The sequence below is a fragment of the Neovison vison genome, chromosome 3 (assembly GCF_020171115.1).
Source record: "Neovison vison isolate M4711 chromosome 3, ASM_NN_V1, whole genome shotgun sequence".
NCBI classification, from domain to species: Eukaryota; Metazoa; Chordata; class Mammalia; order Carnivora; family Mustelidae; genus Neogale; species Neogale vison.
This window is the reverse complement of record NC_058093.1, coordinates 220,617,679-220,642,026: the sequence shown is the minus strand read 5'-3', so window position 1 is coordinate 220,642,026 and position 24,348 is coordinate 220,617,679. Positions and strand designations below refer to the sequence as shown.

At 40.5% G+C, this 24,348-nt stretch overlaps 1 protein-coding gene across 2 annotated transcripts in view; it reads right to left on the bottom strand.

The window, feature by feature from the left end:
• Positions 1–217: 217 nt before the first annotated feature.
• PITPNB (phosphatidylinositol transfer protein beta) overlaps positions 218–24,348 on the bottom strand; it is a 64,453-nt gene continuing 40,322 nt past the window's right edge. Inside the window, exons 8-12 of one of the 2 annotated variants that reach the window (XM_044244015.1) lie at positions 21,645–21,722; positions 9,064–9,174; positions 7,102–7,224; positions 3,485–3,570; positions 218–2,288 (exon numbers count right to left, since the gene is read on the bottom strand). In XM_044244015.1, the coding sequence (XP_044099950.1) occupies positions 3,523–3,570; positions 7,102–7,224; positions 9,064–9,174; positions 21,645–21,722 (360 nt within the window). In that variant the 3' untranslated portion in view covers positions 218–2,288; positions 3,485–3,522. The remainder of the gene's footprint in view (positions 2,289–3,484; positions 3,571–7,101; positions 7,225–9,063; positions 9,175–21,644; positions 21,723–24,348) is intronic. The other variant, XM_044244014.1, reaches the window with a different exon arrangement.

The window sequence follows — 24,348 nt, the reverse complement described above, 5'->3', positions numbered from 1 at the left end:
CTAAGAAAAAAAATGTAACAGGTTAGTGTAGCATAGGCACATTTCAAGAGTAAGAGTTTGCAGTGAAAATTTTTTAAAAACCATGTTTTTCCTTTATTTTTCCCAGAACGTCAGGGCTGCACAACAGAGTCGTCTTGAGAAAGAGGCAGAGAAGTGGTCCGCAGTGTGCCTGAACCAGACGTGGCACTGGGGAAACAACCACTCAAGCACACAAGTGGCATTTTGTGATCAAATTTATTTTTTGTTTCAATTTCATTTACTTTGTTTTACTGTAATTTACACAAGAGACTGCCAAGTAAACTAGATATTTTACATTCACCACGCATTCCCTCAAATCTCCACAGTTGTTAGGAAAACATTAGAATCCGTGCACTGGGCATGGATTTCCATGTGCGCCCAAGCTCCCAACAATGCTACAGACGCCAGTGAGAGTTTAGTCCATTAAAAGGAGAGGGCGAGATTCTTTATTTCACAAAATTAGCAATAATCTTCCTTGCACCAAACACTTTGCAGACAATGATTATGCTTTGACAACACCTATCTTACAACAGTGCCCAGAGAGTAAACATCAGTCTTGATCCTGAGTACACAGGGGACATATGTGATGTGGGGCTCGGAGCCAAGGCTAACGGCATCGCGGTGCGGCAGTGATACTCAACACCCTCATCTGACTTGCGGCCACCACAGCGGTGGGGACACAGGGCGTGTGGGAAAACGGGGAGCAGGGTGGGCAGCACTGTCAGCAAATCAGATTACAAATGTGATAGGACTACAGGGACCAGCGTGTGGCAAGAGGGACGAAAGGTTAAAGAAGACAGTTTGTGACCGGAAGGCTTCAACAATATCATTCTAGTCAAGCTTCCACGACTGACAGGGAATCTGTCACAGAATCTGGACAGAGAAAGCTGATAAAAATCTTACCTAGCTATGGTTCCTTTCTTAAAGAAGGAAGAAGGACAAGGTGGCAGCGGCTGCTAACCCGCACGCTCGTGACGCTTACTCATGACAGGTTCCAATGGCATCCTAGTAGAGAGCACCTCCCCGTGGGCGTGGGCGGCAGAGCACTGGCCCCTCAGGGGGACCTCCCACGCAAGGAGACCAGCCTGCAGCTGCCTCTGATCCGCTTTCTCAAAGGCGAAATTCCACTACCCACCATCTCAAAGGCAGTGCCTCCCCTCAGGGTGTATTTTCAATATGAAAAGAGAAAAAAAAAAAAAAAAACTTTTAAAAACAAACAAAACAAAAATCAAAAACAAAAAACAAAAAACCGTCATCACTATCTGCATTCTAGTGTGTCAGCTGTGAGGAATCTAGATCATTTGCATAGTTTCCAAGCTCTAATTTCAGAAAACAGTCATTTCAGAAACAAGACTCCATGGAAGTGCTCTACTTCCAAGTTTTCCTACAGCCTATGATGCTATTCATTTCTTCATCAATTTCTTTGTTTGCCTAACAGGAGCCTGAAAATTGTATAGTGTTTATTATAAATCACAAACCGTCAACTCCATTTTTGTTACGTTTGATGTAGAAAAATACTTGAAATTTAAAATACAAAAATCCAATAAAAACCAGAATTTTTTTTTAAGGATTTTTTTCCCCCTCAGGGCAAACAAGTAAAAATTGGCCGGTAACTATACTCCTTACTAATAGACACTGTCCAATTTGAATTTAAGATAATAACCATCCCGAAATAAATCGTTATAAATACATTCAAAGTTTACATTCCAGATTCATTGGAATACCAAAAGATTTTGAATACATTTTTCTGTGGGAGTCTGTTGCTCATGGGACTAAAATAAAAATTTGTAAGAGGCTGATTTAAAAGAACAGAAAAGTAATAAAAGGCTATATATATTGGTCCACAATTTGACATTTATGAAACATACCAGCTAGTATTACATTGCAGTCAATTTGTCCATTAATGGTATTACTCTGATAATTATTAAAATCTGTTCCAGGTATATATATTGAAAATATTTTCTTTTGCATTCTTGCTGAAGATAGGTACAGTACTTTGGAGAAATTGTACTAATCCTTTCAGTATGTTTGTATGTACATATATACACAAGTGTGTGTATCTTGATCTGTAGCTCTACATGCATTTTATATACAGCTACAGATTTATACACACACAAACATATATACACACGTGGTTGGAAACCTGTGCAAGTGAGTACATCATCACAAGCACATGTCTGGGAAACATCAACACTGCAAGATACTGGTCAGATTCTTCTTCACTCATCACTGGCTGCACTTGTTCCCCTCACTTGACCTTGATTACGTAACTGTAAAAAAAAGCGAAAGACAGGGCAATATGTTAAAACACAGAGACACTCAAAAAATGTTATTGTGTCACATACATCTCCAGAAAAAGAAAAAAAAAATCCTCAACGGGGCAAAACTTTTGGCAGAAAATGTACCTCAATTACTACTTTAAAAAAATTTAATCTCTTGAAGATTTTGGTCTCACTGTGACATAACATTTTGTTTCATCAGGGAGAAAATACACTGGAAGTAGAAGTAAGTCACAGAACTTAGAAGAACTTAACAAAAGTAACAAATCTTTTTTTTTTTTTTTTTCTAAATGAACACCGTATTTAAAGACAGGGCTCTGGAGGAATCCTGGTAGAGTTCCTTTATTCTCATTTGTACAACTACTTGTGTTCACAACTGAACACTTCAATTCTCCCCTGTTGGATAATTCGATAACTAAAGAGCAGGTAGCACACGTAAGGAGCACCAGAGAACCACAGTGAGGGAGGAGAGTGGTTTTTTGTCTTGTGCTTTTCCTCAGCAGGAACAACCAGTAATAACTGGCGGTAGTGGACTGTCCCTTTGTGTTTACTCATGCTGCTTTCCTGTGTCTCCCCTCAAGGACTATCTCTTATCTGAGCATATAAATTTATGTTAGGGAAATGAAGCCAGAGAAATGTTTTATATTATTGTGAAAAACAAAGCATATTTATACATATTAAAGCTAACTGTAAAGGTAACTGAAGATTCAACATGAAGGAAGACGTTGAGATTCAGAAAAAATTTCAACTACAATGAATCACTAAGGTGATTCTGGTATGGGGATCTCTTCTGATATGGGACGAAGGAGCTCTGTTTGGTTTAGAATGCTTTTATGTATTTCCTTACTAACCACATATGGTCCTACTGAGAAATAGGTCAATTAACTGGCCATCAATGAAGAATCAGCTGGCTTCCAGGACAACACTATGTGATGAATGAGTATGCCTGACAGTTGGTTTCTGGCCCTAACACTAAGCACTAACTGGAGATTACTATATTCAACCTGTTCCACAGAATAAAACTCTAAGTAACTTCAGTGTTCCATATCAATCTCTAAAATATGTTATCTCTTTAAATTCTAAAAATTAAACCACATTTAATACTTAGTCTCTGCTCAGCAAGTTAACTACCCATTACCAACAAGGTACTGGTTTTTAAACATTCTTTTTACCGGGTCTTCACTTACACAGTTTGATATTGTCTCTGACCCTACAGGGAACTCATCTAGACATCAGCAGCCGACGTGCCTCGGACGGAACCCTTCTTACGCATCTAAACGTAAAATAAAATCATGAGCTGCTGAAATCACAGACTCTAAATTGGGTTAGTAAGCGAAGGCAGAAGAAAGGATCTAGGAAAGATTGTGAATAACTGCTGCCTGTTCATAACACCACATACACACTGAGAATGAAGTTCTGAGGCCCCTCTCGTAATGTTGGCTATCTAAATCCTGCAAAAGGCTTTTCTTACAACAACACAAAAAAAAATGTATATCTATTTTTGAATCCAGGAAACAAAAGCCTGCAGATGGTATGAAATTATCAAAGACAGCCAAGGGTAAATGAACTGTTGTTCACTAATACAATGTGAGAAAATGCCCTGACAGTCTGATTCAGATTCTCATAGTCCCTGGACCAGACAGGAAGACATGAGGTGTAGCCACCTCTGCTGCTTCCGAGACTAGAGTCCCTGAGAGTTGTTCTTCATGGGAAGTTTATTTAAAAGAGGGAGGACAAAAGGAAGAACAAGTGAGCATGGGAACAATGTACGAAAAAAACAAAGGACATAAGGATGCATCAGAAAGGACAGGCATTCGTATAGTAGACCACAGACAATTCCAAAAACCTCAATGAGAAAATCAGAAAAGAATGGACAGAAAAAGGAACAGATGTAATAAACACAGTTCTAAACCTCAACACTTCTCCCCGCCCCCCAGAAGTGCCAGTTGTGAACAAACAGGCAGTAAGTTTACCCTCGGTACTTCTTTAGCAGCTGAGCCTTAAACCCATATTTCTCTTTAGGATTCCAGGAAGGGACATTCCTATCATGCCTAAGGTCTCAAGATGCTGTTCCTTTTCTCCAGAGCCAAAACCCTTATGAAGGAAATCCAAGTCTTAAAATATTTGTGAATTAAGAAGAGAGTACAATGTATCAAACTCTCTCATCAGGTCTCAGGGAAACAGGACCTCAAGAAAAGGGGAAACTTCTGGTGGCGAAGACTTGGAAATGTTAAGACCCCGTCATGAGGCAGGTGCTTTCTGGGTAGGGCGCTGTGGCCTGTAGGCGTGCTACTGCCCAGAGTCTGAAGACGCTCACAAACCAACTGTCAAGGCTCTAAGCAGCAGCAACGTGAATGTGGAATAAAGCACTCCCCAATGACCCAGAGCACAGTAACTTAAGTGGGATTTTACATTACGATGATCAGCAAAGAATGCTGATATTGCCTTAAAATGTTTTGGAAATACTTAAAAGAAACTGACACATAGCCCCAAACCCTGAACCAACAAAAGATTTCTACGATTTTCATGTGGGAATCAGTCAGGCTGAGCCATGCAGGCACAACAATGGTATCTTCTAATAAACCGGGCTTCTGTGTAACTACTCGGTCTACCTTACAGACCTGCATGAAGAAGCAGAGTTGAGCCTGCAGGCCCATGTCAAGAGACAGGAGCGAGCGTCCCCACCTCATCAGGGCACTCACTGTGTTCACACTGGGAATGCTCTGTGTCCTGAGACTGGGAACTCGGTAGGCAAGTAAGGACACCCTTCTGAAGGAAGAGATCTGTCTGAGAGGTCCAGAGGTAAGTAGGACTCAGTTCCAACCGGGGAGGGTTTCATCCCTCACCCTCCAACCATGACCTCTTTTCCTCATGCTATGGACAGTCCTCTCAGAGTAAAACTCAAAACCAGGGGCGCCTACAGGGCTCAGTCCGTTCAGCATCTGCCTTTGGCTCCCAGTCCAGAGTCCTGGGATCAAGCTCCACAATGGGCTCCCTTCTCAGCAGGGGTCTGCTTCTCCCTCTCCCTTTGCACTCACGCTCACTCTCTCTCTCAAAATAAATAAAATATTAAAAAAAAAAAATCAAAACCAAAACCAAAACTCCTCTTTGAGAGTTCAAACCAAGAAAAATAAGTATGTTTTGTTTTATCTCAACACTGGCAAATCCTTTTTGAAGATACCAAGGCTATGCCGTGAATGTAGTAGGAATGAGCATGGTCACCATGCCCCTAGCTGCTCAGGGGGGCTGGGGGGCTGCTCAGCTGACAGGTGTCTCCGGAGCCTGGAGCACCTAGAGGGAGCAGAATCAGGCAAGACAAGGGAAAAGGGACTAAAACTGGGTAGGAGAAGGGGTGCTTCTTAGGGAAGCACTGGACTCTTGAAAAAGGAGAGACAGAAGTGGGAGACGGACAAGGGGAAAGAGGAAGTATCCATGACTTACTCTTGCTGGTTTAAATATTAGGGGCCAGCCTAAAACTAAGGGGATGAGGGAGAGCCCTCCATGCTTGCCTTTCTATCGCTCTACTCCTGCGATCCAGAACTCAGAGTCATACTATTAGTATGAGAAATGGAGGTCAAAGAGGCTTCTATTGTCTGGCCTAGAAATCAAACTCCAATTTATAATGTTGTCTCCATGGTAAAACATATCCCAAATTCCAAAAAGTCAACTTAAAACTTTGGAACAAAATCCATTCATAAGTTGGAGACTGCCGAAAGTTTACTTTCTGTATAAGATAAGGTTAAAACATTTTATTGCCTTATAAAGAAAATATGTCCTAGTCCTCTCAGAAGGTTTGTATAAAGCTAATTAGAAGCAGATCTGCTGTAATCACCAAAAGTAAGCAATTTTAAACACAGATTCTTTATAATGCTGTGTGCCAGACAAATAGATTGCCTTTTGTGCCAAAGAACCTGATTTGCTGCCATTCTCCTGTGATTAAGTGGGGGTCCTGCCTCACACACAGGCGTTTGTCAAACACTCCCGTCTGCAGGGCTTCCAAAACTGGGACTGCTGGCGGGACTCTGGATGACTGCATGGAAACCACTAGCCTATCCCGGACATTCCTTGGGTTCACTTCCCCCCAGGAGGGCCTTACTTTCAACTGAAAAGCAGTGCAGCTCAGAGCAAAAACAAAACCAGACACTTCTAAGATGAAGTGGGAAGAATCTAACCCTGGCAGAAAGGGGGCGCTCACAGGACACAGGGCCTGCCCTGCTCACTGGTGGTGGGCCGGAGCTAGGGCAGGTTTTAACTGTGAAACATGGCATGCTGACCTCCAGCCCAAGCATCACCTCAATTTCGGCCTAAAGTTTATGAAGAGCTAAGGATTCAGTGCTAGCTGCAGGGAAGGAGGCATTTCTGGCATCTGTGACAATATGGCCAGGCTTATCTTTTCCACAGAAGAGGGAAGCACGACTTACTGTGCTAACATCAGTAACTTTCAGTGATAGGAGCCAAAGGCAACTTGGTCTGATAAAGTGAGTGCCTAAAAGGACTATGAACCATAAGAGAGAGCTAATGCATGACAAAGAATACAGAACCACTAGGCACTTTATGGGTAACCAACTCTAGATCAATAAAGCTCTAGTCTACTTTCACAGAAGTAGAAAGTACTTCTCAAGAAAAGAGAAATCAGAACATGCGAGGGATGTTAGTGTCTAAGAAAAATGATTTTGATGAGGGTAAATATTAAAAAACAGCTTTTAATGACATTCTCCTTAATCCTAAGTCTACGCTTACTCAGCACGCACACAGTTTTAGAAAGGGGAAATGAGAGAATTTCCACAAACAGGAGAAGTCTTACTGTTTCTAGTTCTTTCTGAGTTTCATCCTCCATTCTCCTAATGTCTTCCATTGTCAAATCAATCCACTTGTCAATCCAACAAAAAAGCTGGCGATGAAAGTTTGTAAATATTCTTTTCTCTTGCTTTTAAAAAAAAAGAAAAGTAGTGTAAGACAGCAAAAATCTAAGGTCGTTAACATACTAACTTTCTACGTCCCAATTAACCCATGCAACGTCCATACACCTGGTTTGAAAAGACCACTTTGTTGACTAGAAATCTTTAGTTCCATCCCATTACCATTTTGTAAAACGAATGAAAAAGAAAAATCTCCCTGTGAAATGTGAAACAATCCTTCCTTGCAAAGGCAGCACAATTTATCAAGAACTGAAAAAACCATGGTGTGCACATTCCGATCCCACATCAACTCCTGCTAGACCTGACCTATTTTTACCTTTTTCTATATCTCAGTGATCAAAGGCCAACTCGATTCCTTCTACTATAAGACTATATATGGTCATTCTTCTCTGCAATGCAAAGAAATACTATGAGGTAGACTATAATGTGTACTGAAACTAAAGAATCCTGGTTCTTTGGAATAAGATGTTTATCTAAATCAAGAATTATTACACACAGGGGCGCATGGGTGGCTCAGTTGGTTCAGTGACTGCCCTCAGCTCAGGTCATGATCCTGGAGTTCCGGATCAAGCCCCGCATCAGGCTCCTTGCTCAGCAGGGGTCGGCTTCTCCCTCTGCACCCTTCCACCTCTCGTGCTTTCTCTCTCCCTCTCTCATTCTCTCTCAAATAAATAAAATCTTTTAAAAAAGAATTATTAAGCACTCTCCATCAATTTTTATACTCCCATGTTACTGAACTACACACACACACACACAACCATGTATATAATGTGGTTTTAATTGCTGCATTATTTAAATTTTACAAAATTTTCCCAAGAAGAGAAAAAAATGCACTGAACAGTGAGTACTTTAATACTTTTGGACAATCTTCAACTATATAATTTTTTTCCACGAACAGAAGGGACTTCATCAATTACACGTGTGACGAACTAGATTGTTAATCTATTACTGTGATCCAAGAGGAAGGATGGAAGCCAACATTTACAGAGTGCCTATCGTGGGCCAGCTGTAAGCAGGCCCAAGAGTAATCACAGTTTCCAGCACATTAGGACCCTTCTAAAAAAAAAAAAAATGTCAGAGCAGTTCCAGCTTAACAGTAGAAAAGTTATGGTGGAACAAACATGAGCAGTTGTGGGTTCAGGGGTTTCTTAATAATGGTTAACAGAAAAAATACACTACACTACAGGAAAAGTAGACACCGAAGAAACTTTTCATATTCCCTATGTGTTTTCAACATGTGTACATATTTACAGAGCTCCAATTCTCCCCTCTTTCTAGATCAAATTGTCCATGTTACTCTCACTTTAATAAAGAAGACACAAAAAAGAGGTAATCAGAATTTGGACCCTCAGATTCTGTCACCCTAGGTTCAAAGGGGAACTATTCCCAGTAAGGACCTCTAAAGAAAACATCCCATGAGAAAGTGCCAAGTATGTAAAAAAGTGTGTCAAGAGAGAGATTCGGGTTGGGGTGGCAGTGGGGGGCCAGCTGAGCTAGGACAGAGGAGCCCCTCACCAGGGAAGGCCTGGCCTCTACCTCCAGCCAATGCAAGGACAGTAGGTCCCACTGGGGAGATATGGTACGCAAAAGCATTGTCTGCAGAACAGCTGGGCAAACCACTGGGAAAGCACTTGGAACAAAAAACTCCTGTGCTCTTCCCCAAAGAAAGCCCCTTAAAACCTGCTGGCATCTATCTTTGCTGTATCTAGGGAGAATAAAAGAAACACGAGAGGAATTATACAGAGGCAATAATTTTTACCTCATAAGTGAGAAAAAGCAGTGCTAACAGAAAATACCCCATTAACAGCTACCTAATTTAAGTCACTGCATTTTGAACAGCCCTTTACCTTCTGAATGAAGTTTTCTACTTTGCTTTGGAGTCCCCACCACTTGAATTTGATGGTCACCAGCTTATAAGCACACATCTGAGGACAGTCAGGGTTGTTTGCCAGCTCCTTCTAGATGAAGAAAATTGAAAAGGAGAAATCGTGACTTAAATATTTATGTTTTGATGAAAACTGACTGCTACATAACAACATCACAGACATACGTGAAGAAAAGTACAATCTCTTATGTGTTTAATTTGGGTATTTGGAAATTCAAAATCATTTTAGCAAAAGCAGCAGTATTCCCCTGCTGCAAACCCTCCTTCCACAGACGAAGTTACTTCCTGGCTCTGCAGTTTAATAGGTGCATTGTTCTGCCTCAAATTACCCTGTTCAGATTTCATATTAAATACCAAATTCTATCCATATAGTGTCAACAGTGAACTCGGATATGGCAGGGTTCTCCTAACACCATTATCGCACTCCCGCCATGGATGTGCTGAGGCACCATGAAGAATGATCGCAAAGTGTAGCTGTCTTGTCTTCTAACACAGGCACAGGGAGTGGCATTGTTTGTTAACTGAGGTATCGTCCCTGCAAGGGCAATCTGAAAAGGGGCACGGCAAGCAGGAGGAATGATCTCCAATGACCAAGTGTTTGAAGATAGTCCCATACAGCATGACTTGAGAATTTCTACAAATGGTCACACCTCGTAGTTTAAATAGCAAATGGCAAAGTCAGGGAATCAAACCAAGAGTTGTTATGGTTAAGAAAAAGAGAGACAGAAAGGGGGAAAAAAAAAAAAAAAAGGTGGGGGGGGCTATTTAAAAAAAGGAACAAGGGAGAGAGGTGGGGGGTTATCCGGATTAAAAGAGACTAAATAAGTAAAATATAATGTCTATAATGTACTTTCAGAAAAATATTAAAAAGCAATTAGAATTTAGAACTTCAGATTATGTCAACCTCGGTTCAGCCAAAAATCTTGGAAATATGCAATACATTTGTGTAGAGAGAGGAGGAGAGGGAAGGAGGAAAGAGAAGTGGAGAGGGGACAGTGAAGTGCTAACAACTGGTGAATCTAGGTGCAGGTGCTCATTGCTCTTTCCGGGTTTTGGGGCAAACTGTGAAGTTTCTATTGTAAAAACTCGGCAGGGGACTGCAATCTGTATTACCGCCCATTTCTGTGAAACTGAGTAAGGCTTCTGCTGTGGGAAGTTCAATGCACCAGCAAGTTTGAGGGAAGGGTTAAGGAGGGAGCTTCATGTGGTCTTGCAAGGTGCGTGCAGAAGACCAAAAGCCTCCCGGGCTGAGCCAGAACAGCACCTGGGATGGGCTCATGCCGGTCCTGACGGTGTGCATGGAAAGGAGGAGTGTGTCAAAGGATCACAGACTGCAGAGAGGACTGCAGGTATGGTCTGAGGAAAGAACTATTTGGTAAACTGGTAAAGCCCCAGGGCCGGTGTACTTACAGGATGAAAGCTATGTCTCAGGACCCTCTTGTGAAGACTAAGTAAAACAGTGTGAGCTCCATACTTAGCTGGGAAAACTCCAGAGCATAATACATATTACTTCTCACTCTCCTTTATTCTTTCATAGAGCAGGAATAACCAGTTTGAGTTTGCAAAACAATTTTAAATAAAACTTCTCAAAAGAGTACAAAGTCAGGTGGGGGCACTTTTTATAAACACTGAACTATTGAGTGAAAAGAGAAAGCAGTCTTTTTTATAAGGAAGGGCTTTTCCCCCTTCTTCACCACTGTTCTCAGCTTCACCCCACACTCAAGACACTGCAGTGCCAGCACTGGTTACACTGTGTGCCGCTGTCCCTTTCTGTTAGCTGCAACCCCTCTGCACAACCCACTTTCAGGAGGTTCATTGCTGTGGCACATATTTGTTCCATTCAACTATATGTACCTACTCTTAAAAAAAAAATCATAAATTTCTAAGTCATAGCCTAAACCTCAAAATTATTCTTCATTTATGCAACCACAGCACGAGACCACATTTCCCCCCAAATCCACAATAATGTCCCAGTTCCAAGTGAATTCTAAAGACCGGATAGATGAAAAAAATTCTTTCCTGGTACTATTATTAATATGACTCCACGTTCTATAGAGTCCTGCATGATTGATCAACTTTTCTCAGGGAATCTCTTCTGTCAAAACATTTCATCCTATTAATGAGCTGGTACATGGGTTAAATCAGTGAGGTAGCACCATTAGCATTTAAATGAAAACATGATATATACAGCAAACTGTCCTTGTACAGGTGAGTTCTATGTCAACAGAAGAATTTGGTTAGCTGAGCTCTATTTCCCCTGCCATAAAAGAGTACTAATGTTAAAATTCAGTACAGATGTGTATATATACACCCATACATATACAATCCCATATACTTTATGAACAAGTTTAATTCAGCAAGTATTAAGAGGGTGTCATTTACAACTCTATCCATGCTAGGTGTTGTAAGAGGTCACAAAAGTGGCCAATAGAGATGACAGTCATTACATGTGCATAAATAACAATAAAACCACTATCCTTGGTGCTAATGAGCTCTACCAGAAGAGATACCCTTCTGCTGCTCTTGCTGCGGCCCTGGCCTGAAACATATTTGCAATTCCCCCTCCCCCTCCCTGGCCTGCTGGTCCCACGCACTTCAGCTGGGCTTCTGTGTGCGGAAGTAGCCAGCCAGCCTTCCACACAACTAGCTTCTGAATGCCCAGCCTCACTGAAATTATCACCAGACTGGTCTTTCACAGGTCATTTTTTCAATACGCCATTAGCCAATGTTGAGGTACTCTCTAATCCAAAGAGTGTCACTGAAAACCTTCATATGAAACACAATTTTGGATATGAAGAATATAGTACTTAAATACCTGTTAAATAGTAGTAAGACTAGGGGGACATGGGTTGCAGTTCCCATTATGTAAGGTAACTTCCTATGCAAGGCAGGCAGGATCCTTAACCTCTCTGGGCCTTATTTCTCAGTCAGTAAAAGGAAAGGTTCAACTTTTCATCCTCCACTGATAGGATACTAAAAGGAAGGATGAGTGAACTTACTTAGTCCAGGGTCAGGGGTGGCCCAGTGCTACAGGCAGTAAGCACATGTCCTTGGCATCTGATGGCCTGTCTTAACATTTTAATTTTGCACTTTATTCTATAATGGGCTTAGTGCAATATCCTCCTGCCCATGCACTTGGGCTAAATTCCCACCACGGCTGAGAACCTCTGATGCACCACTCATTAGCCCTAAGATAACTTCCAGATGGAACATTCCAAGGTCCTATTAATTACGGTGGCTGATGGCTTCGTTCCGAAACTCCAAATCATTGCACACCTTGTGCTAATCAAAATCCTTGGGTGTTTTCAGCAGAACACCAACTCCTCAGAATTCTCCTACCATTTTATAAAAGCAGTGGGATGAAGCATGGTTCTAGTTAAAGAGTAAATTTAATACAAATATGTCCATACCACACTTGGGATCCAAGAGCAGGACACACAGGACTTTAACAATTACCTAAGTCTGTTTCTCACATTCTATCTAGTGACTCTGGCAGTCTGTTCAAATCAATTAAGGTAATACTGGTAATTTACAAACTAACACTCATCTATAAAATTTAGTTTAAGTGGGGGACAAAAAGAACCTGTTCTCTGAACTATCTTCCCTAGATCTAAAATGTGTATTCCAGTCTCACTGGCTTTTTGTTTTCCATGAAAGTTGTAAGTAGTTATTAAAGAGAAGAAAAATTGGGGAAGTATGTACCAATTAAAGAACATACAAGCAAATGAAGAGCCTGCTGCCTTTATTTCTTGGCCTAATTCTCTGTAGTATCAACACCTTACAGCATGAGGCACATAACCTCAAATAACCAGAAGAGCGAGCTGAGAACACAGAAGTTGTGTTTTTCTCATTATTAATATATACGACAGTCAAGGTCTCAGGTCTTAAAATGACTCATACAATTCTCCTCTTAATTTGAGCTATGTATGGCCTTAAGACTAATGGTTAAATTAAAAAATGACTTAAAAAGTCTCCACACTTAGGGGCACCTGGTGGGCTCTGTTGGAAGACCATGTGACTCTTGGTCTTGGGGTCCTGAGTTCGAACCTCACGTTGGGTGTAGGGATCACTTAAAAAAAAAAAAAAAAGGTTTCCATACTTAATGGTGAAACCAAAAATAGAGAAATTGCCTAGATGTGGTTAAGTAAAAGCTGAAATGATACTTTTGGCACCATCTTCTTGGGGTAAAATCTGACCCCACATCATTACAGAGCCTTAAAGCTGTTCATTTCCTATGTGTACCACGTATCTTTTAACTCGGCAATTCCACTTTCAGAAATGTATCCCAGTTCATCAGGTAAGGAAAAACACTACAGATTTATTTATAATCGCAAAAACTTGGACTTATCGATGGGTTACTGTGCAACCAGCCACTAAAAACCATCTTTTTAAAGAATGTTCATTTTTTTAAAAAGACATAATCTGAACAGAAACAGGTATCTGTGCATGGCATAAACACTTATTAACAAAACTACATAAATCAGGAAATATAATAAATAGCAATACTTAAATGGTGAAACACTAATTGATTTTTACTTTCTTCTGTGTATAATTCTTTATTTTCAAAACTTAATATATATCATTTTGTAATAAGAAAAAAATTATGCTTCAAAAATACACTACAGAAGTTTTTGCCCTAAGCTGAGCATTTTAGGACAAAGTATTTTGCCCTAAATTGCCTTGGGTACTAGTTCAAATCTTTATTCTTCTTTGACTATAAACAATCTAAATGTTTTCCTGCTTCTTTTCATTTTGATGTTTAATAAATAAAAGCTACACAAAATCAAGCTAAAAGCTAAATTAAGATTTAAATATCTAACTTCAGTCCAGTCCATACTACATTTTTCCTAATCTTAAACTTCTAAAGTAAAAACGAGGTACACATGCAGAATAAAATACACTCTTTGAAGTTATTAGGAATATTCTTGTGAAAAAATGTGTAATTTTTAAAATGTAAACAATCTCAACAGGGCAAATATTTGGGCTTCCACATTCAGAGGAATGTTCTAGGATCCAGAGAACCCAAAGGAGTTCCAGTCTGTCTGCTCAGCTCTCAGGAGGCTCACTGGGGCCGAGCAGAGCTTCCTCTCTAGCCTTAAACAATACAAATGTTTTCTCTTTCCTCTTCCATCAGGTTAAAAAACAAAAAACAAAAACAAACAAACAAAAAAACCAAGGCACATAAAGCCAAAATCCAAATTCAGATCATTCACCACATTCCAACACAACCCAAACTTAACATTTCCAAACTTAAAGACAGGAGTCACTCTTTCCTAAATCTAGAAGTAAATACAATTATTTCACTGATAAATATGAGTTGTATATAGATTAAAGCATGAAAATTTAAAAGAGCAGTTGAAAATAAAATGTACAGACTGGTTGGTCACCAAAAGACAAGAACAGTCACAAGTTTTAAATGAAAACCCTGAGCTAACTGAAGAACCCCAAATTATGACTCATCTCGACATAATTTAAATTTCATCTGTAAAACAGCAAGCATAAGCTAGCTGTGAAAACGTTTCCAAAATTGTATTTAGTTTGTGTATTCACTGAATTCCTTACATTTCATGTTTCTAACCATAAATGAAACCCCCAAACTCAAATTGTGTTTTTAATTTAACAACGCGTATTAGGTTACTCTGAGGTATGCGGACTGGGCCTGAGGGAGAGGAATGTATACTGGAGCCACGCAACAGAACTAAACAAAACACAGCGTGTGTGACTGGAATGGTGAGCAATCAGACCACGTTATTCACAAGAACTAGTTTCTTGTATCTGTGACAAACAAATATAAACAAATGTAAAAGACAATTAGAAAAAAACAAAACAAACCCAAAGGCATTCTGGGAACTCATTTTCTGAAAATGTGGTCCTCTTATAGTTCCATGCTACATGGCAACTCCACACACTTTTTCCTACCTAAAATGCGTTGGGATGAAGATGGAATTGGTATGTGCTACAGTTAATCAGAGTTAATACTTTGGAAGGACACAGGCATTTCTGGTAGGCTCACATTGCCTTCATATTTTAATTTTTCAATTTTAGACAATCTGAATGCTCAATTTCAACTGTTGATTTCATAATGTTAAGTTTCCAACCCAGATTTCACTTAGAAAGTTAAAAATAAATGCACTGCTGGGGCTGTTGCCAGTGCATGCATCAGTAAATATCAACAGAAGATTACAGAATATATGTGAAGTATGTGTAGCAAAACTCAAGCAAAACCCAATTCCTAACTCAGCCATACCATTCCCCCAGTTTTGTTTAGATTTTGGTAGCCACTGGGACATACCTACAGTGGGCATTATATTCTTTGTAAGTATAGAGCAAGTCCAACATTTGATTGTGTTTTATTTGCTTTAAGGCAGTTAACCTGAATCCAGCAAATACTTACTAATAAGCCTCTCCCAGGAGCAAACCTCTGTGCTAGGCAGTGCACCATATTAAGTAGTTCAGAAGACACAGAGCCTATGGCTGAAAACTCAGTGTATACAAGGGGACAAAGGAGGTGGGGAAGGAAGACAGGGTGAGCACATAAACCAGTACCCCATCATGAGACACAAAAAGTACCATGAGAAAGGTCACCAACAAAGGCCTTCAGTAGGGTTCAGAAGTGGAAGATTCCTAACTGACTGGGCAAATGGGAAGTGTTAAATGGAGTAAGCAAATGTGAAATCAAAGTTCAAAAGATGGAACTAATCACAGGTTAAACTAGTTTCATGAAAATAGGCAAAACGAAAATAAAAAGGAAAGCCTTCTTCCTTGGGCAGGACAGTCAGTCACATTTTCCATGTCTCCAAACTTCGTATTTTTGTAGTCACTCACACCCATTTTACTAATCAGAACTCTGACATGTCCTTCATGCTTGTGGCCAATTACTCTAGGAATGACACTATATACAAGCGAAACCACAAGTTCACCCTTCAGATAATACCCATGAAGAAAACATCGTCCCTGACAGTGTCAGTGAGAACTCTGCAAGGGGCCCATCCTGTCAAGTCACCTCTCGAACTCAAGTAAGACACTCCATCTGTCCAAGCCTGAATCCTTTGGTGCTGCCTGATAACAAAGGCATTCAGTGCCCAAGATAAGGTGAGAACTAATCATGTATCACTCCTGGGGCACTCAGCTTCTTGAAGACCTGGAACAGTTTTTTTGGTGTCCTCTGTAGGTGTTAAATAATTCATACATACCAAGTGTTACTTATATTTTACGATGTATTAAAAACCTAGTTTCCGGGGTGCCTGGTTGGCTCAGTTGTTAAACGCCTGCCTTTGGCTCAGGTTGTGATCCCGAGGTCCTGGGATCAAGCCTCGCATAGCCTCCCTGCTCAATGGGAAGCCGGCTTCTCCCTCTCCCACTCCCCCTATTTGTGTTCCTCTCTCCCTGTGTCTCTGTCAAATAAATAAAATCTTAAAAAACAAAACAAAACAAAAATATCTATTTTCCAAACCAGATGCTCAACAAACAAAACAGCCATGTTTTAAGGTCTGCTTTATTATACATAATCCACATGTGGTCTAACCAGAAACTAATTATTAAGCATCTTTATGTCACCCACTATAGATTTTTGAAAGTGAGACTCTAGGGAGGGAACATGTTTTAAATGTCTTCACATCCTTCCTGGAACTCACAGTGATGTCTAGATGAGGACCTCAGGAGAGCACCCTCAGTCTCTCTCCTTGGGGGGCTGTCAGTGCTCATCAGCCTCCTGAGGACTCTCTGGGCTATGTTCTCACCAACCTCTATCTCAAAGAGATTTCCACAACTGAACTGTAACTTTTCTCCCTCACCCCACTTCCATTCTTCCCATCCCTGGCCAACAGGACCTTGATGTATCTTTAGTTTAGGCCACTGACAAGCAAGGTTCCCACTTCTTTCCACAGATATGAGGCGGGAGGAGAAAGGAGTCTTGGTAGCAGGGCAGGGAACAAATTAGCGCCCCTATAACCTACAAAGATGGCTACCATCCAACTAGCTTGAAGGATCCAGAACAGGCTCTCTGGTAATTCTAAAATGAGTCTGAAGCAGGACTGAGCAGGTAAACAGCATGACATAATGCTGTGAAAGCTCCAACTGCCAGAGCTTCTGTTCCAGAGTGGAATTATAACATTAACACGACATGTCTTTATGGTTAGACAGAGCACGTAATACACATATAAAGATAACATAAAAATCCCAATTTCTAGATCAGTACCTTCATTTGACCTGATCCCCTGTACCTCAATGTTCAGACGCAAGATGACTCTTTCGAGACATGTCAAGTACTCTAAGGGCCAGATACTTTGGCAAAGCCTCCTATAGAGGCCTAACTATTAACTATCTTATATATGTAGACACAGAAGCTTAAGTATTCATGAGGAGTCTAGATTAAATGAAGAAAGAAATGAGGCCTTGCCATAGAATTAAAATGACACTATAATCTTCAAAGATGGTATTTCAATTTGCTAAAATGACAACTCTTCAGTTCGGAGGAGGTAAACTGGAAAGCTCAAGGAATCCAAATGTATGTTGTTTTTGATAAGCCATTAGAATAGGCAGTCATACCCATGATTTAATACACACAAAGCCCTCAAAACCAAAAAGAAACCAAAGCATGTACACATACACATGCATGTGCATGCAGTGCTATAACAAAATAAACATTTAAATCCATAAGAAATGTACAAATTTACCTTGAAGTAATAAAAATCTTTATCAGGTTATAAATCATTCTATTACTAAGCACAGAATCACTTAAATGTTGAACACTACTTAACAAAACAGAATTCATGTACTCAGATTTTTAAAAAATTATCTTTTCAGAGGAAAAATGAATATATAACTAAGGCCAACATCTCTGGGCCTGAAGTTTTCAAAAAACAAAAGGTATGTATCATACCATGGGGGGGGGAACCCTGGAAATTGGAAAATATGAGTATCTATTGCCCAATTGGAAAATATGAAAATCTATTCCCTGGCATCTCCATGATTCTCTGCTAGCAAAGACTCCCTCGACTTTATGCAGCCTCTGCTTTATGGCTGACCCAAGCCAAGCACTCATTAAATACGCATAACCATAAAGGGTATGGACAGGTGAGTCAGGAAGAGTTTGACAACTCCCAGATACTAGAATGAGGGAAGCCCTAGAGACTAAACAGAGACAAGGAATAACTGTGTCATAAACAGGGTAGCTTATGCATAGATGTAATCAACCCCTAGGTATGATGAGACTTTTCATTCCTAAAGACCAAAGCTTCCTCTCCGCTGGGAATATGACATTCCTTACTTCGTTCAGGCCGGGCAACAACCTTCTGAGGCAGTTATAACATCCTTCCCATTTCAGAGATGTGGAAACCAAGACCCAGAGCTAGGACTGAGTTACTGAACTCACAGCTTGTAACATATGGGATAAGGGAATGGATTTCACCCACAGACTCCCTGACCACTGGAAACATACAACTGATACCTGGCAAATAACCATGAATACAGAGAGCCATACAAGTGCCTTGAGGCAACAGGGCATAAAAGATGCACTGGTGACTGGGGAGTCATGGGCTTCTGAGTCAGAAACTGCTATGTCTCTAAACATTACACATCTCTGTGCCAAGCCCTCAATCAAGTGCTATAGAAATGGGAGACATCCGGCTGTTTCTGCTACAGCTATTAACTGTGTTTCTCTGACCAAGTTTCTCATCTATATAATGAAGCAGTTGTACTTACCCCACAGGAAGGTCGTGAAGATTAAACACGACCTTGCATAGTGCCTGGCACCAAAGGAGAAGTTTCTTTTCCACTCTCCAGTCTGGTACAGACAAGCAGTAAATACTGCAATAGGTCAGAAGAACACACCCCAATGTGGGATAAGTAAGGAAAAGTTTCAAAGAGATCACAGAGTTTGCACTTAGTGCTGACGAGACTTATGAATATGTTCCTATAAGGGGAGTTTCTCCCGAGGGGCCACAGGAAGGGAGACTGAAGAGTGAGGGTGAGATGGCACTTGGAAGGCCTCTCAAGCAGCTGCAGAGCTATGAAGCAGCTCTGACACAGGAACATTCCAACACACACACACTGGGGTAAGTGGGTCCAGAACGGGATTTCTTCATCCTTTTTGCCCTAATTACCATGTATTCCTTGCCTTCTCTCCTATTTCAGAAGCACAGAAATCTGCAACTATCACCTAGTGCTGCACGCAGTGCCATAAGGAGTACAATTACTGACAAACTGGGCCTGCCGGAGACAGGAGCCGCCGAGAAGATCAAGATCAAGATCAAGTCAGTCCACAGTTTTCTACATGCTGAACTACCAGTTACCATCATCCTTTCTACTCTTTATTTTCCTTGAAAGGAGTAAGCAGATGGTATAATTTAGCAGGTCCTCCTTATCCGTGGGGGGTATGCTGCAAAATCCCCCAGTGGAGGCCTGAAACCACGGGTAATTCTAAACCCTATATATACTATGTTTCTTCCCATATGTGCATACCTATGCTCATGTTTGATTTATAAATCAGGCACAGTGAGACATCAACAACTAATCACAAAACAGAACAATTACAACAAAATATTGTAATAAAAGTTACACGATGTGGTCTTTCTCTCTCTCAAAGTATCTTCTTGTACTGAGCTCACGAAGAATCTCGTGATGGTGTGAGATGATAGAATGCCTACACGGTGAGACGAAGTGAGGTGAACAACGCAGGCACTGTGATGCAGCGTCAGACTACCACTGACCTTCTGACCTCAGAAGGAACAACTAATTCCAGAATTTAGTTGACCACGGATAAATGAAACCTCAAAAAGAGAAACTGCAGAGACGGGGGCAGGGAGCAGGGGGTGAGGTGAGGGCAGACAATGACAGACTACTGGTTATTTCTGGGATTGTGAAAATTCAATGTAATTCAGTTAAGCAGCAACTCCACTTTTAAGAGTAGCTACATCATTTGGCTGAAGTTAATAACCTAGAGATAAATGGGTAGAAAGGGATCACTCAACCAGCATCCTCTCAGAGAAATAATAAGCAACTGTCTCACGTGCATACATACACACACACACACAAAATGGGGAAGAATGCTATAATGTGACGTAAAAAAAATGTAAATTTCACATTTCCAAAAACTAAACCTATTCTAGAATTTTAATTAATCACTGATGATAAAAGACAAAGCAATGTTGGTTAAGAGTAAAAATCATAAATAAAAAAGGAATAAAAATCATATTCCAAGTTCTAAAAGGTTGGAAATTAGTCTCAACTTTGCTCTCTCTCTCTAGTCCCTGTAAAAGCATTGTTAGCTAGCATTAGGACTTAATGGAGCAAGACAGCCTTCTAGAAGATAGGGCTGACTTTGAAGTGCCACCCATCTATGCTCCAACACGACCTGCTTTTTTGGAAGGCCAGGTTAAATCTCAAAGGGGAAAGACTTCTGCTCTGACTCAGTGTGAGTTGTAAAGTCCACAATTAGAAATCTGCAAAAGGGTGGGGAAATTCTTTAAATCCAGTCACTGAAATTTGGATCACACATACCAAATCTGTCCCTTAATTTATAAGTAACATAGATCATTTCCTGGGACTTAAAGTTAAAAGTCTCTTGCCATGACCATTCAATTGGGACAATCTTGAACTAAACTCTAAACAGAGAACAAATGCAAAATTAAGGTAATTATGAATCATTTCTTATAGAACAAAGTCAGACCCACTCTTCATTTTAGCTGATGTGCAAAACAGTCTGCAAAACAATCCAACACCCACGGAGAACCACTCAATGGGTTATTTGTGGGGCAATTATAGTAATCCTCTTTCTGCAAACAACAACTAGCACCCAGACATATTTTATCGATGACCAGTGACTGGCATCAGCATGAAGAGATTAGTTACCAAGTTAAAACACGTTGGTAGAAATCTGCTTTGGGCATGTTTAGGTTTTAATGTTCCTCTGCTCCTGTCAAATTAACTGTAATAACTTGCCATCACCACATTAAGGCTGTCTTTAAGGGTCTGTCATTTAGTTTAGTGGATATCTTTAAAATATATTATATTTCTATAGCAATTTAAATGATTATCTTGACATTGCTTTTCCTACTCCCATGAATAAAGTAAGGATGTGTTCTTTATTAGAAAACGACTACTGCCATCAAAATTGTTCTCTGGTGTCCTGGTTTCCAGAATGTAACTATTAAAAGGCCAGGAACATGAGCTTAGGTGAGGGCAACTTGTTCAGTTTTTACTAAGACTAAATTTAAACTATAAACCTTCATTTAACATGGATTTTTGTACTGCTTCAAGTCTCAAAAGAGAACATTACAATCCCAAAAGACTAAATCACTTGTCTCTTTTAAGAGTTATCAGAATAACATTATGCTGAAAGTGACAGTCTGGCTGTGTTCTGTTTGTTAATACAGCACAGACTTGCTGGCCAACTGCAACTGGCTGTAAGTCCTTATCACAAATAAAACTATTTTTGTGCCATTTCTATTTTTCACTTAAACATCACCAGCTCTTCCAGACTTGGGACCTGTCAAGTGGTCTGTTGCCAAGACTCTGCCTGTCAGAAAGGTCAGCAGCCAGTACCTTCCAGTTGGGTCCCAAAGGGCCTCTCTTGGTCTTGACTGACTGGAATAATGCTGGGTCTTCATCAGCTTTGTAGTCCTGCAAAGCAAAACAAAGTCAGAGGCAGAGAAGAAACTCAGAGAAAATTCTTTAACCTTGCCAGAACAGCTCTTTGCCGCTACTAAAACATGGGACAGAAACTGGTAACACCTGCTGTGCTTTTGTGTAAACGTAGCAAAATAGTTCATTACAACATTAAGTGATGGTTTGGTTCTCTTTGCTTTATACTATCATGTTAAGGCCAGACAACTACATAATATTTAGTCAAAAAAGTCTTGATGAGCAAACCACAGGTTACTGAACAGCTATCTCCATGAACAAATCTTCCCACATTAAACAGTTTCAACATTTTGATACGTATATAGTCATATTCGAGAAATAAAAGGTACCCATCCCAGTCTTGACAATACCCAGAGGTGATGACCAAGAGCGACTACTGTGGCTGAGAACGCAGACTGAACTCCTGATCCTGCAACACCCCCATCTCTTTCATGGCTGGGTCTGTGCCTGATGCCTCACGACAAAGCCAGCCTCTACAAACCCTCGTCCAGAGATCCATAAAGTGCAAATCCTTTGGCCTGCTCATGGAAGAGGGACTGTTCTCATGGCAGCTCCTCATTGTCATAGAAGGTGAGAGAAAGGCTTATGACTCTGTGATGGGACCAACTCAGGTATATCATGTCACAGGAGAATGGCCCTAAGACTTTTATAGAACTTTTAAGCAAAGTTCTATAGTGTGTGTCAATTCTATTTCCCTAACATCCTCTTCCATAAAGAATGGAGGAAATGAAAGAAGTAAATCTTTTTAAGCCTGCCTGCTTTACAAAAGTTCTTCTGTCATTGCACACATATACACAAACAATCCAGCGATAGGAAAAAACTCCCTTTGAAGAGCAAAAGTCCAGATTCAAAAAAATAAATGAGTTTTAATGGTACCAGTGAGCAGAGGTCAGTTGGTGAGTTGAAAATCCCACAAAAGGAGAGCCCCTGCCTTCTTGAATAGAATTTCTCAGCCAGGGGTCCTTCATGGCCTTCATGGAAAGGACCACATATTTTGGGGGAAATCCCATACAAGTGAAATATGAAAAGTCATTGTTCTAGAGAAAACAGCAAGCATTGAACAGACTCCAAAGTATATGACAAACTTTCACAAATCAAAGAAAACATGTTGAGAAGCAGCAGCTCAAGATTCAACACTTACTCAGGAAATGTACATGACATGCAAATAATTATTGACAAAGTTATAGGTAAATAGTGTTAAGAAGGAAAAATGTGAAGTTCGAGTAGAAAACAAACTTCAGAAAGGCCCCCAACAGTGTACCATAATTATTAAACAAGCACAGTTAGCTGGCTACACTGGGTCTTAGTGCTTTACAAGACGCAGTGCAGTGCAGCCACAGGCATGAGGTCAGTCAGCATTATCCAGGAACAGTGACCCAGGAAAAGCCGTCTGCAAGGAGTCGGAGAATTGGGAGTTACTCGTGTGTCTGGGCACATCAGCAGAAAGTTCAATTACTGTCAACTAACACAAGTTCTTAAATTCCAATTTAGTGCCGCACCCTCAAAATTAACAACTTCACTGCTGAGAAAAGAACCAACTGGACAGGTGGTCTCAAGACCTGGGTTCACAGTGCAGACTCCGCCATCCTGCAAATTAACGTAAATAATCACGTGGTGCCAGAAAACATTTTCTCTAGCTGACACCTAGAACTGAAACCTAGACACAATCTCACTTTTCTCCAAAATTGAAAATATTTAACATTCTATCAAATAATCACTTTTGACACCATCTCCCTCCATCGAGGTCTATTTATTTCCATAGCCACCACACGTGGAAGGCAGCAAGCAAGATACTATGAGGTAGTCCGAGGAGTCTGAGGATGTAAGGAGAACCAACACTTACTCGGGGCTAGCTCCTAGAAGTCACAGTTGGGCTGAGGGAAAGAAAGAGAGGCAAACAAAGAAAAGATAACGGAAACCCCAGAGAGCACAGATTAATTGCCAACAGAGAATGGAGCGAATTATACTCAGAATCGAAATCAAGCGAAACGAGCCAAAGAAATGTATTCTTAAAATGAGTTTTAACATCATGTTTAAAGGTAGAAAAACCTTAACTGCTAAAGTGTATGTTAAAAATTTTTATGATTGTTATAATTATCTCTATAATGTCCAGAGGCCTGACAAGTGTTTTATATTTCATACCATTTAAAGGGAAAATACTTTTTTTTTTTTAAACTGTCTCAGGTGTGACCTCACGTGGGTATGCCATTCAAAATATTCTTTTTAATGCAAAATCTGAGATATTATGGAGCCTGGCACACGCTGAAGAGTAAATATCACATTTCTCAAATCTGAGAGGATGGCAGTGAGAGGATGCTCCATCATTTTCTATTGCCATTAAGAAGGAACACACTCAGCCAATAAAATATGCCACAGCTGGAAGACAAACCCTAATTTCAAATGTATTAAAATGTGAGAAGAGGGCAGTGGAACCTTAGAACTGATAAGATGGAGCCTGCAGAACTACCACACGATTATGGCCCCAGTGAGGGTGAAAACGAACAGGTGCATCAGACAGACTTCACTGACAACACTCCTTCAGGCCCTTCCCAATCCCAGCTCCCCACCAGGGTGACAACCTCAGGGCTTCTCAATGCCTATCTGA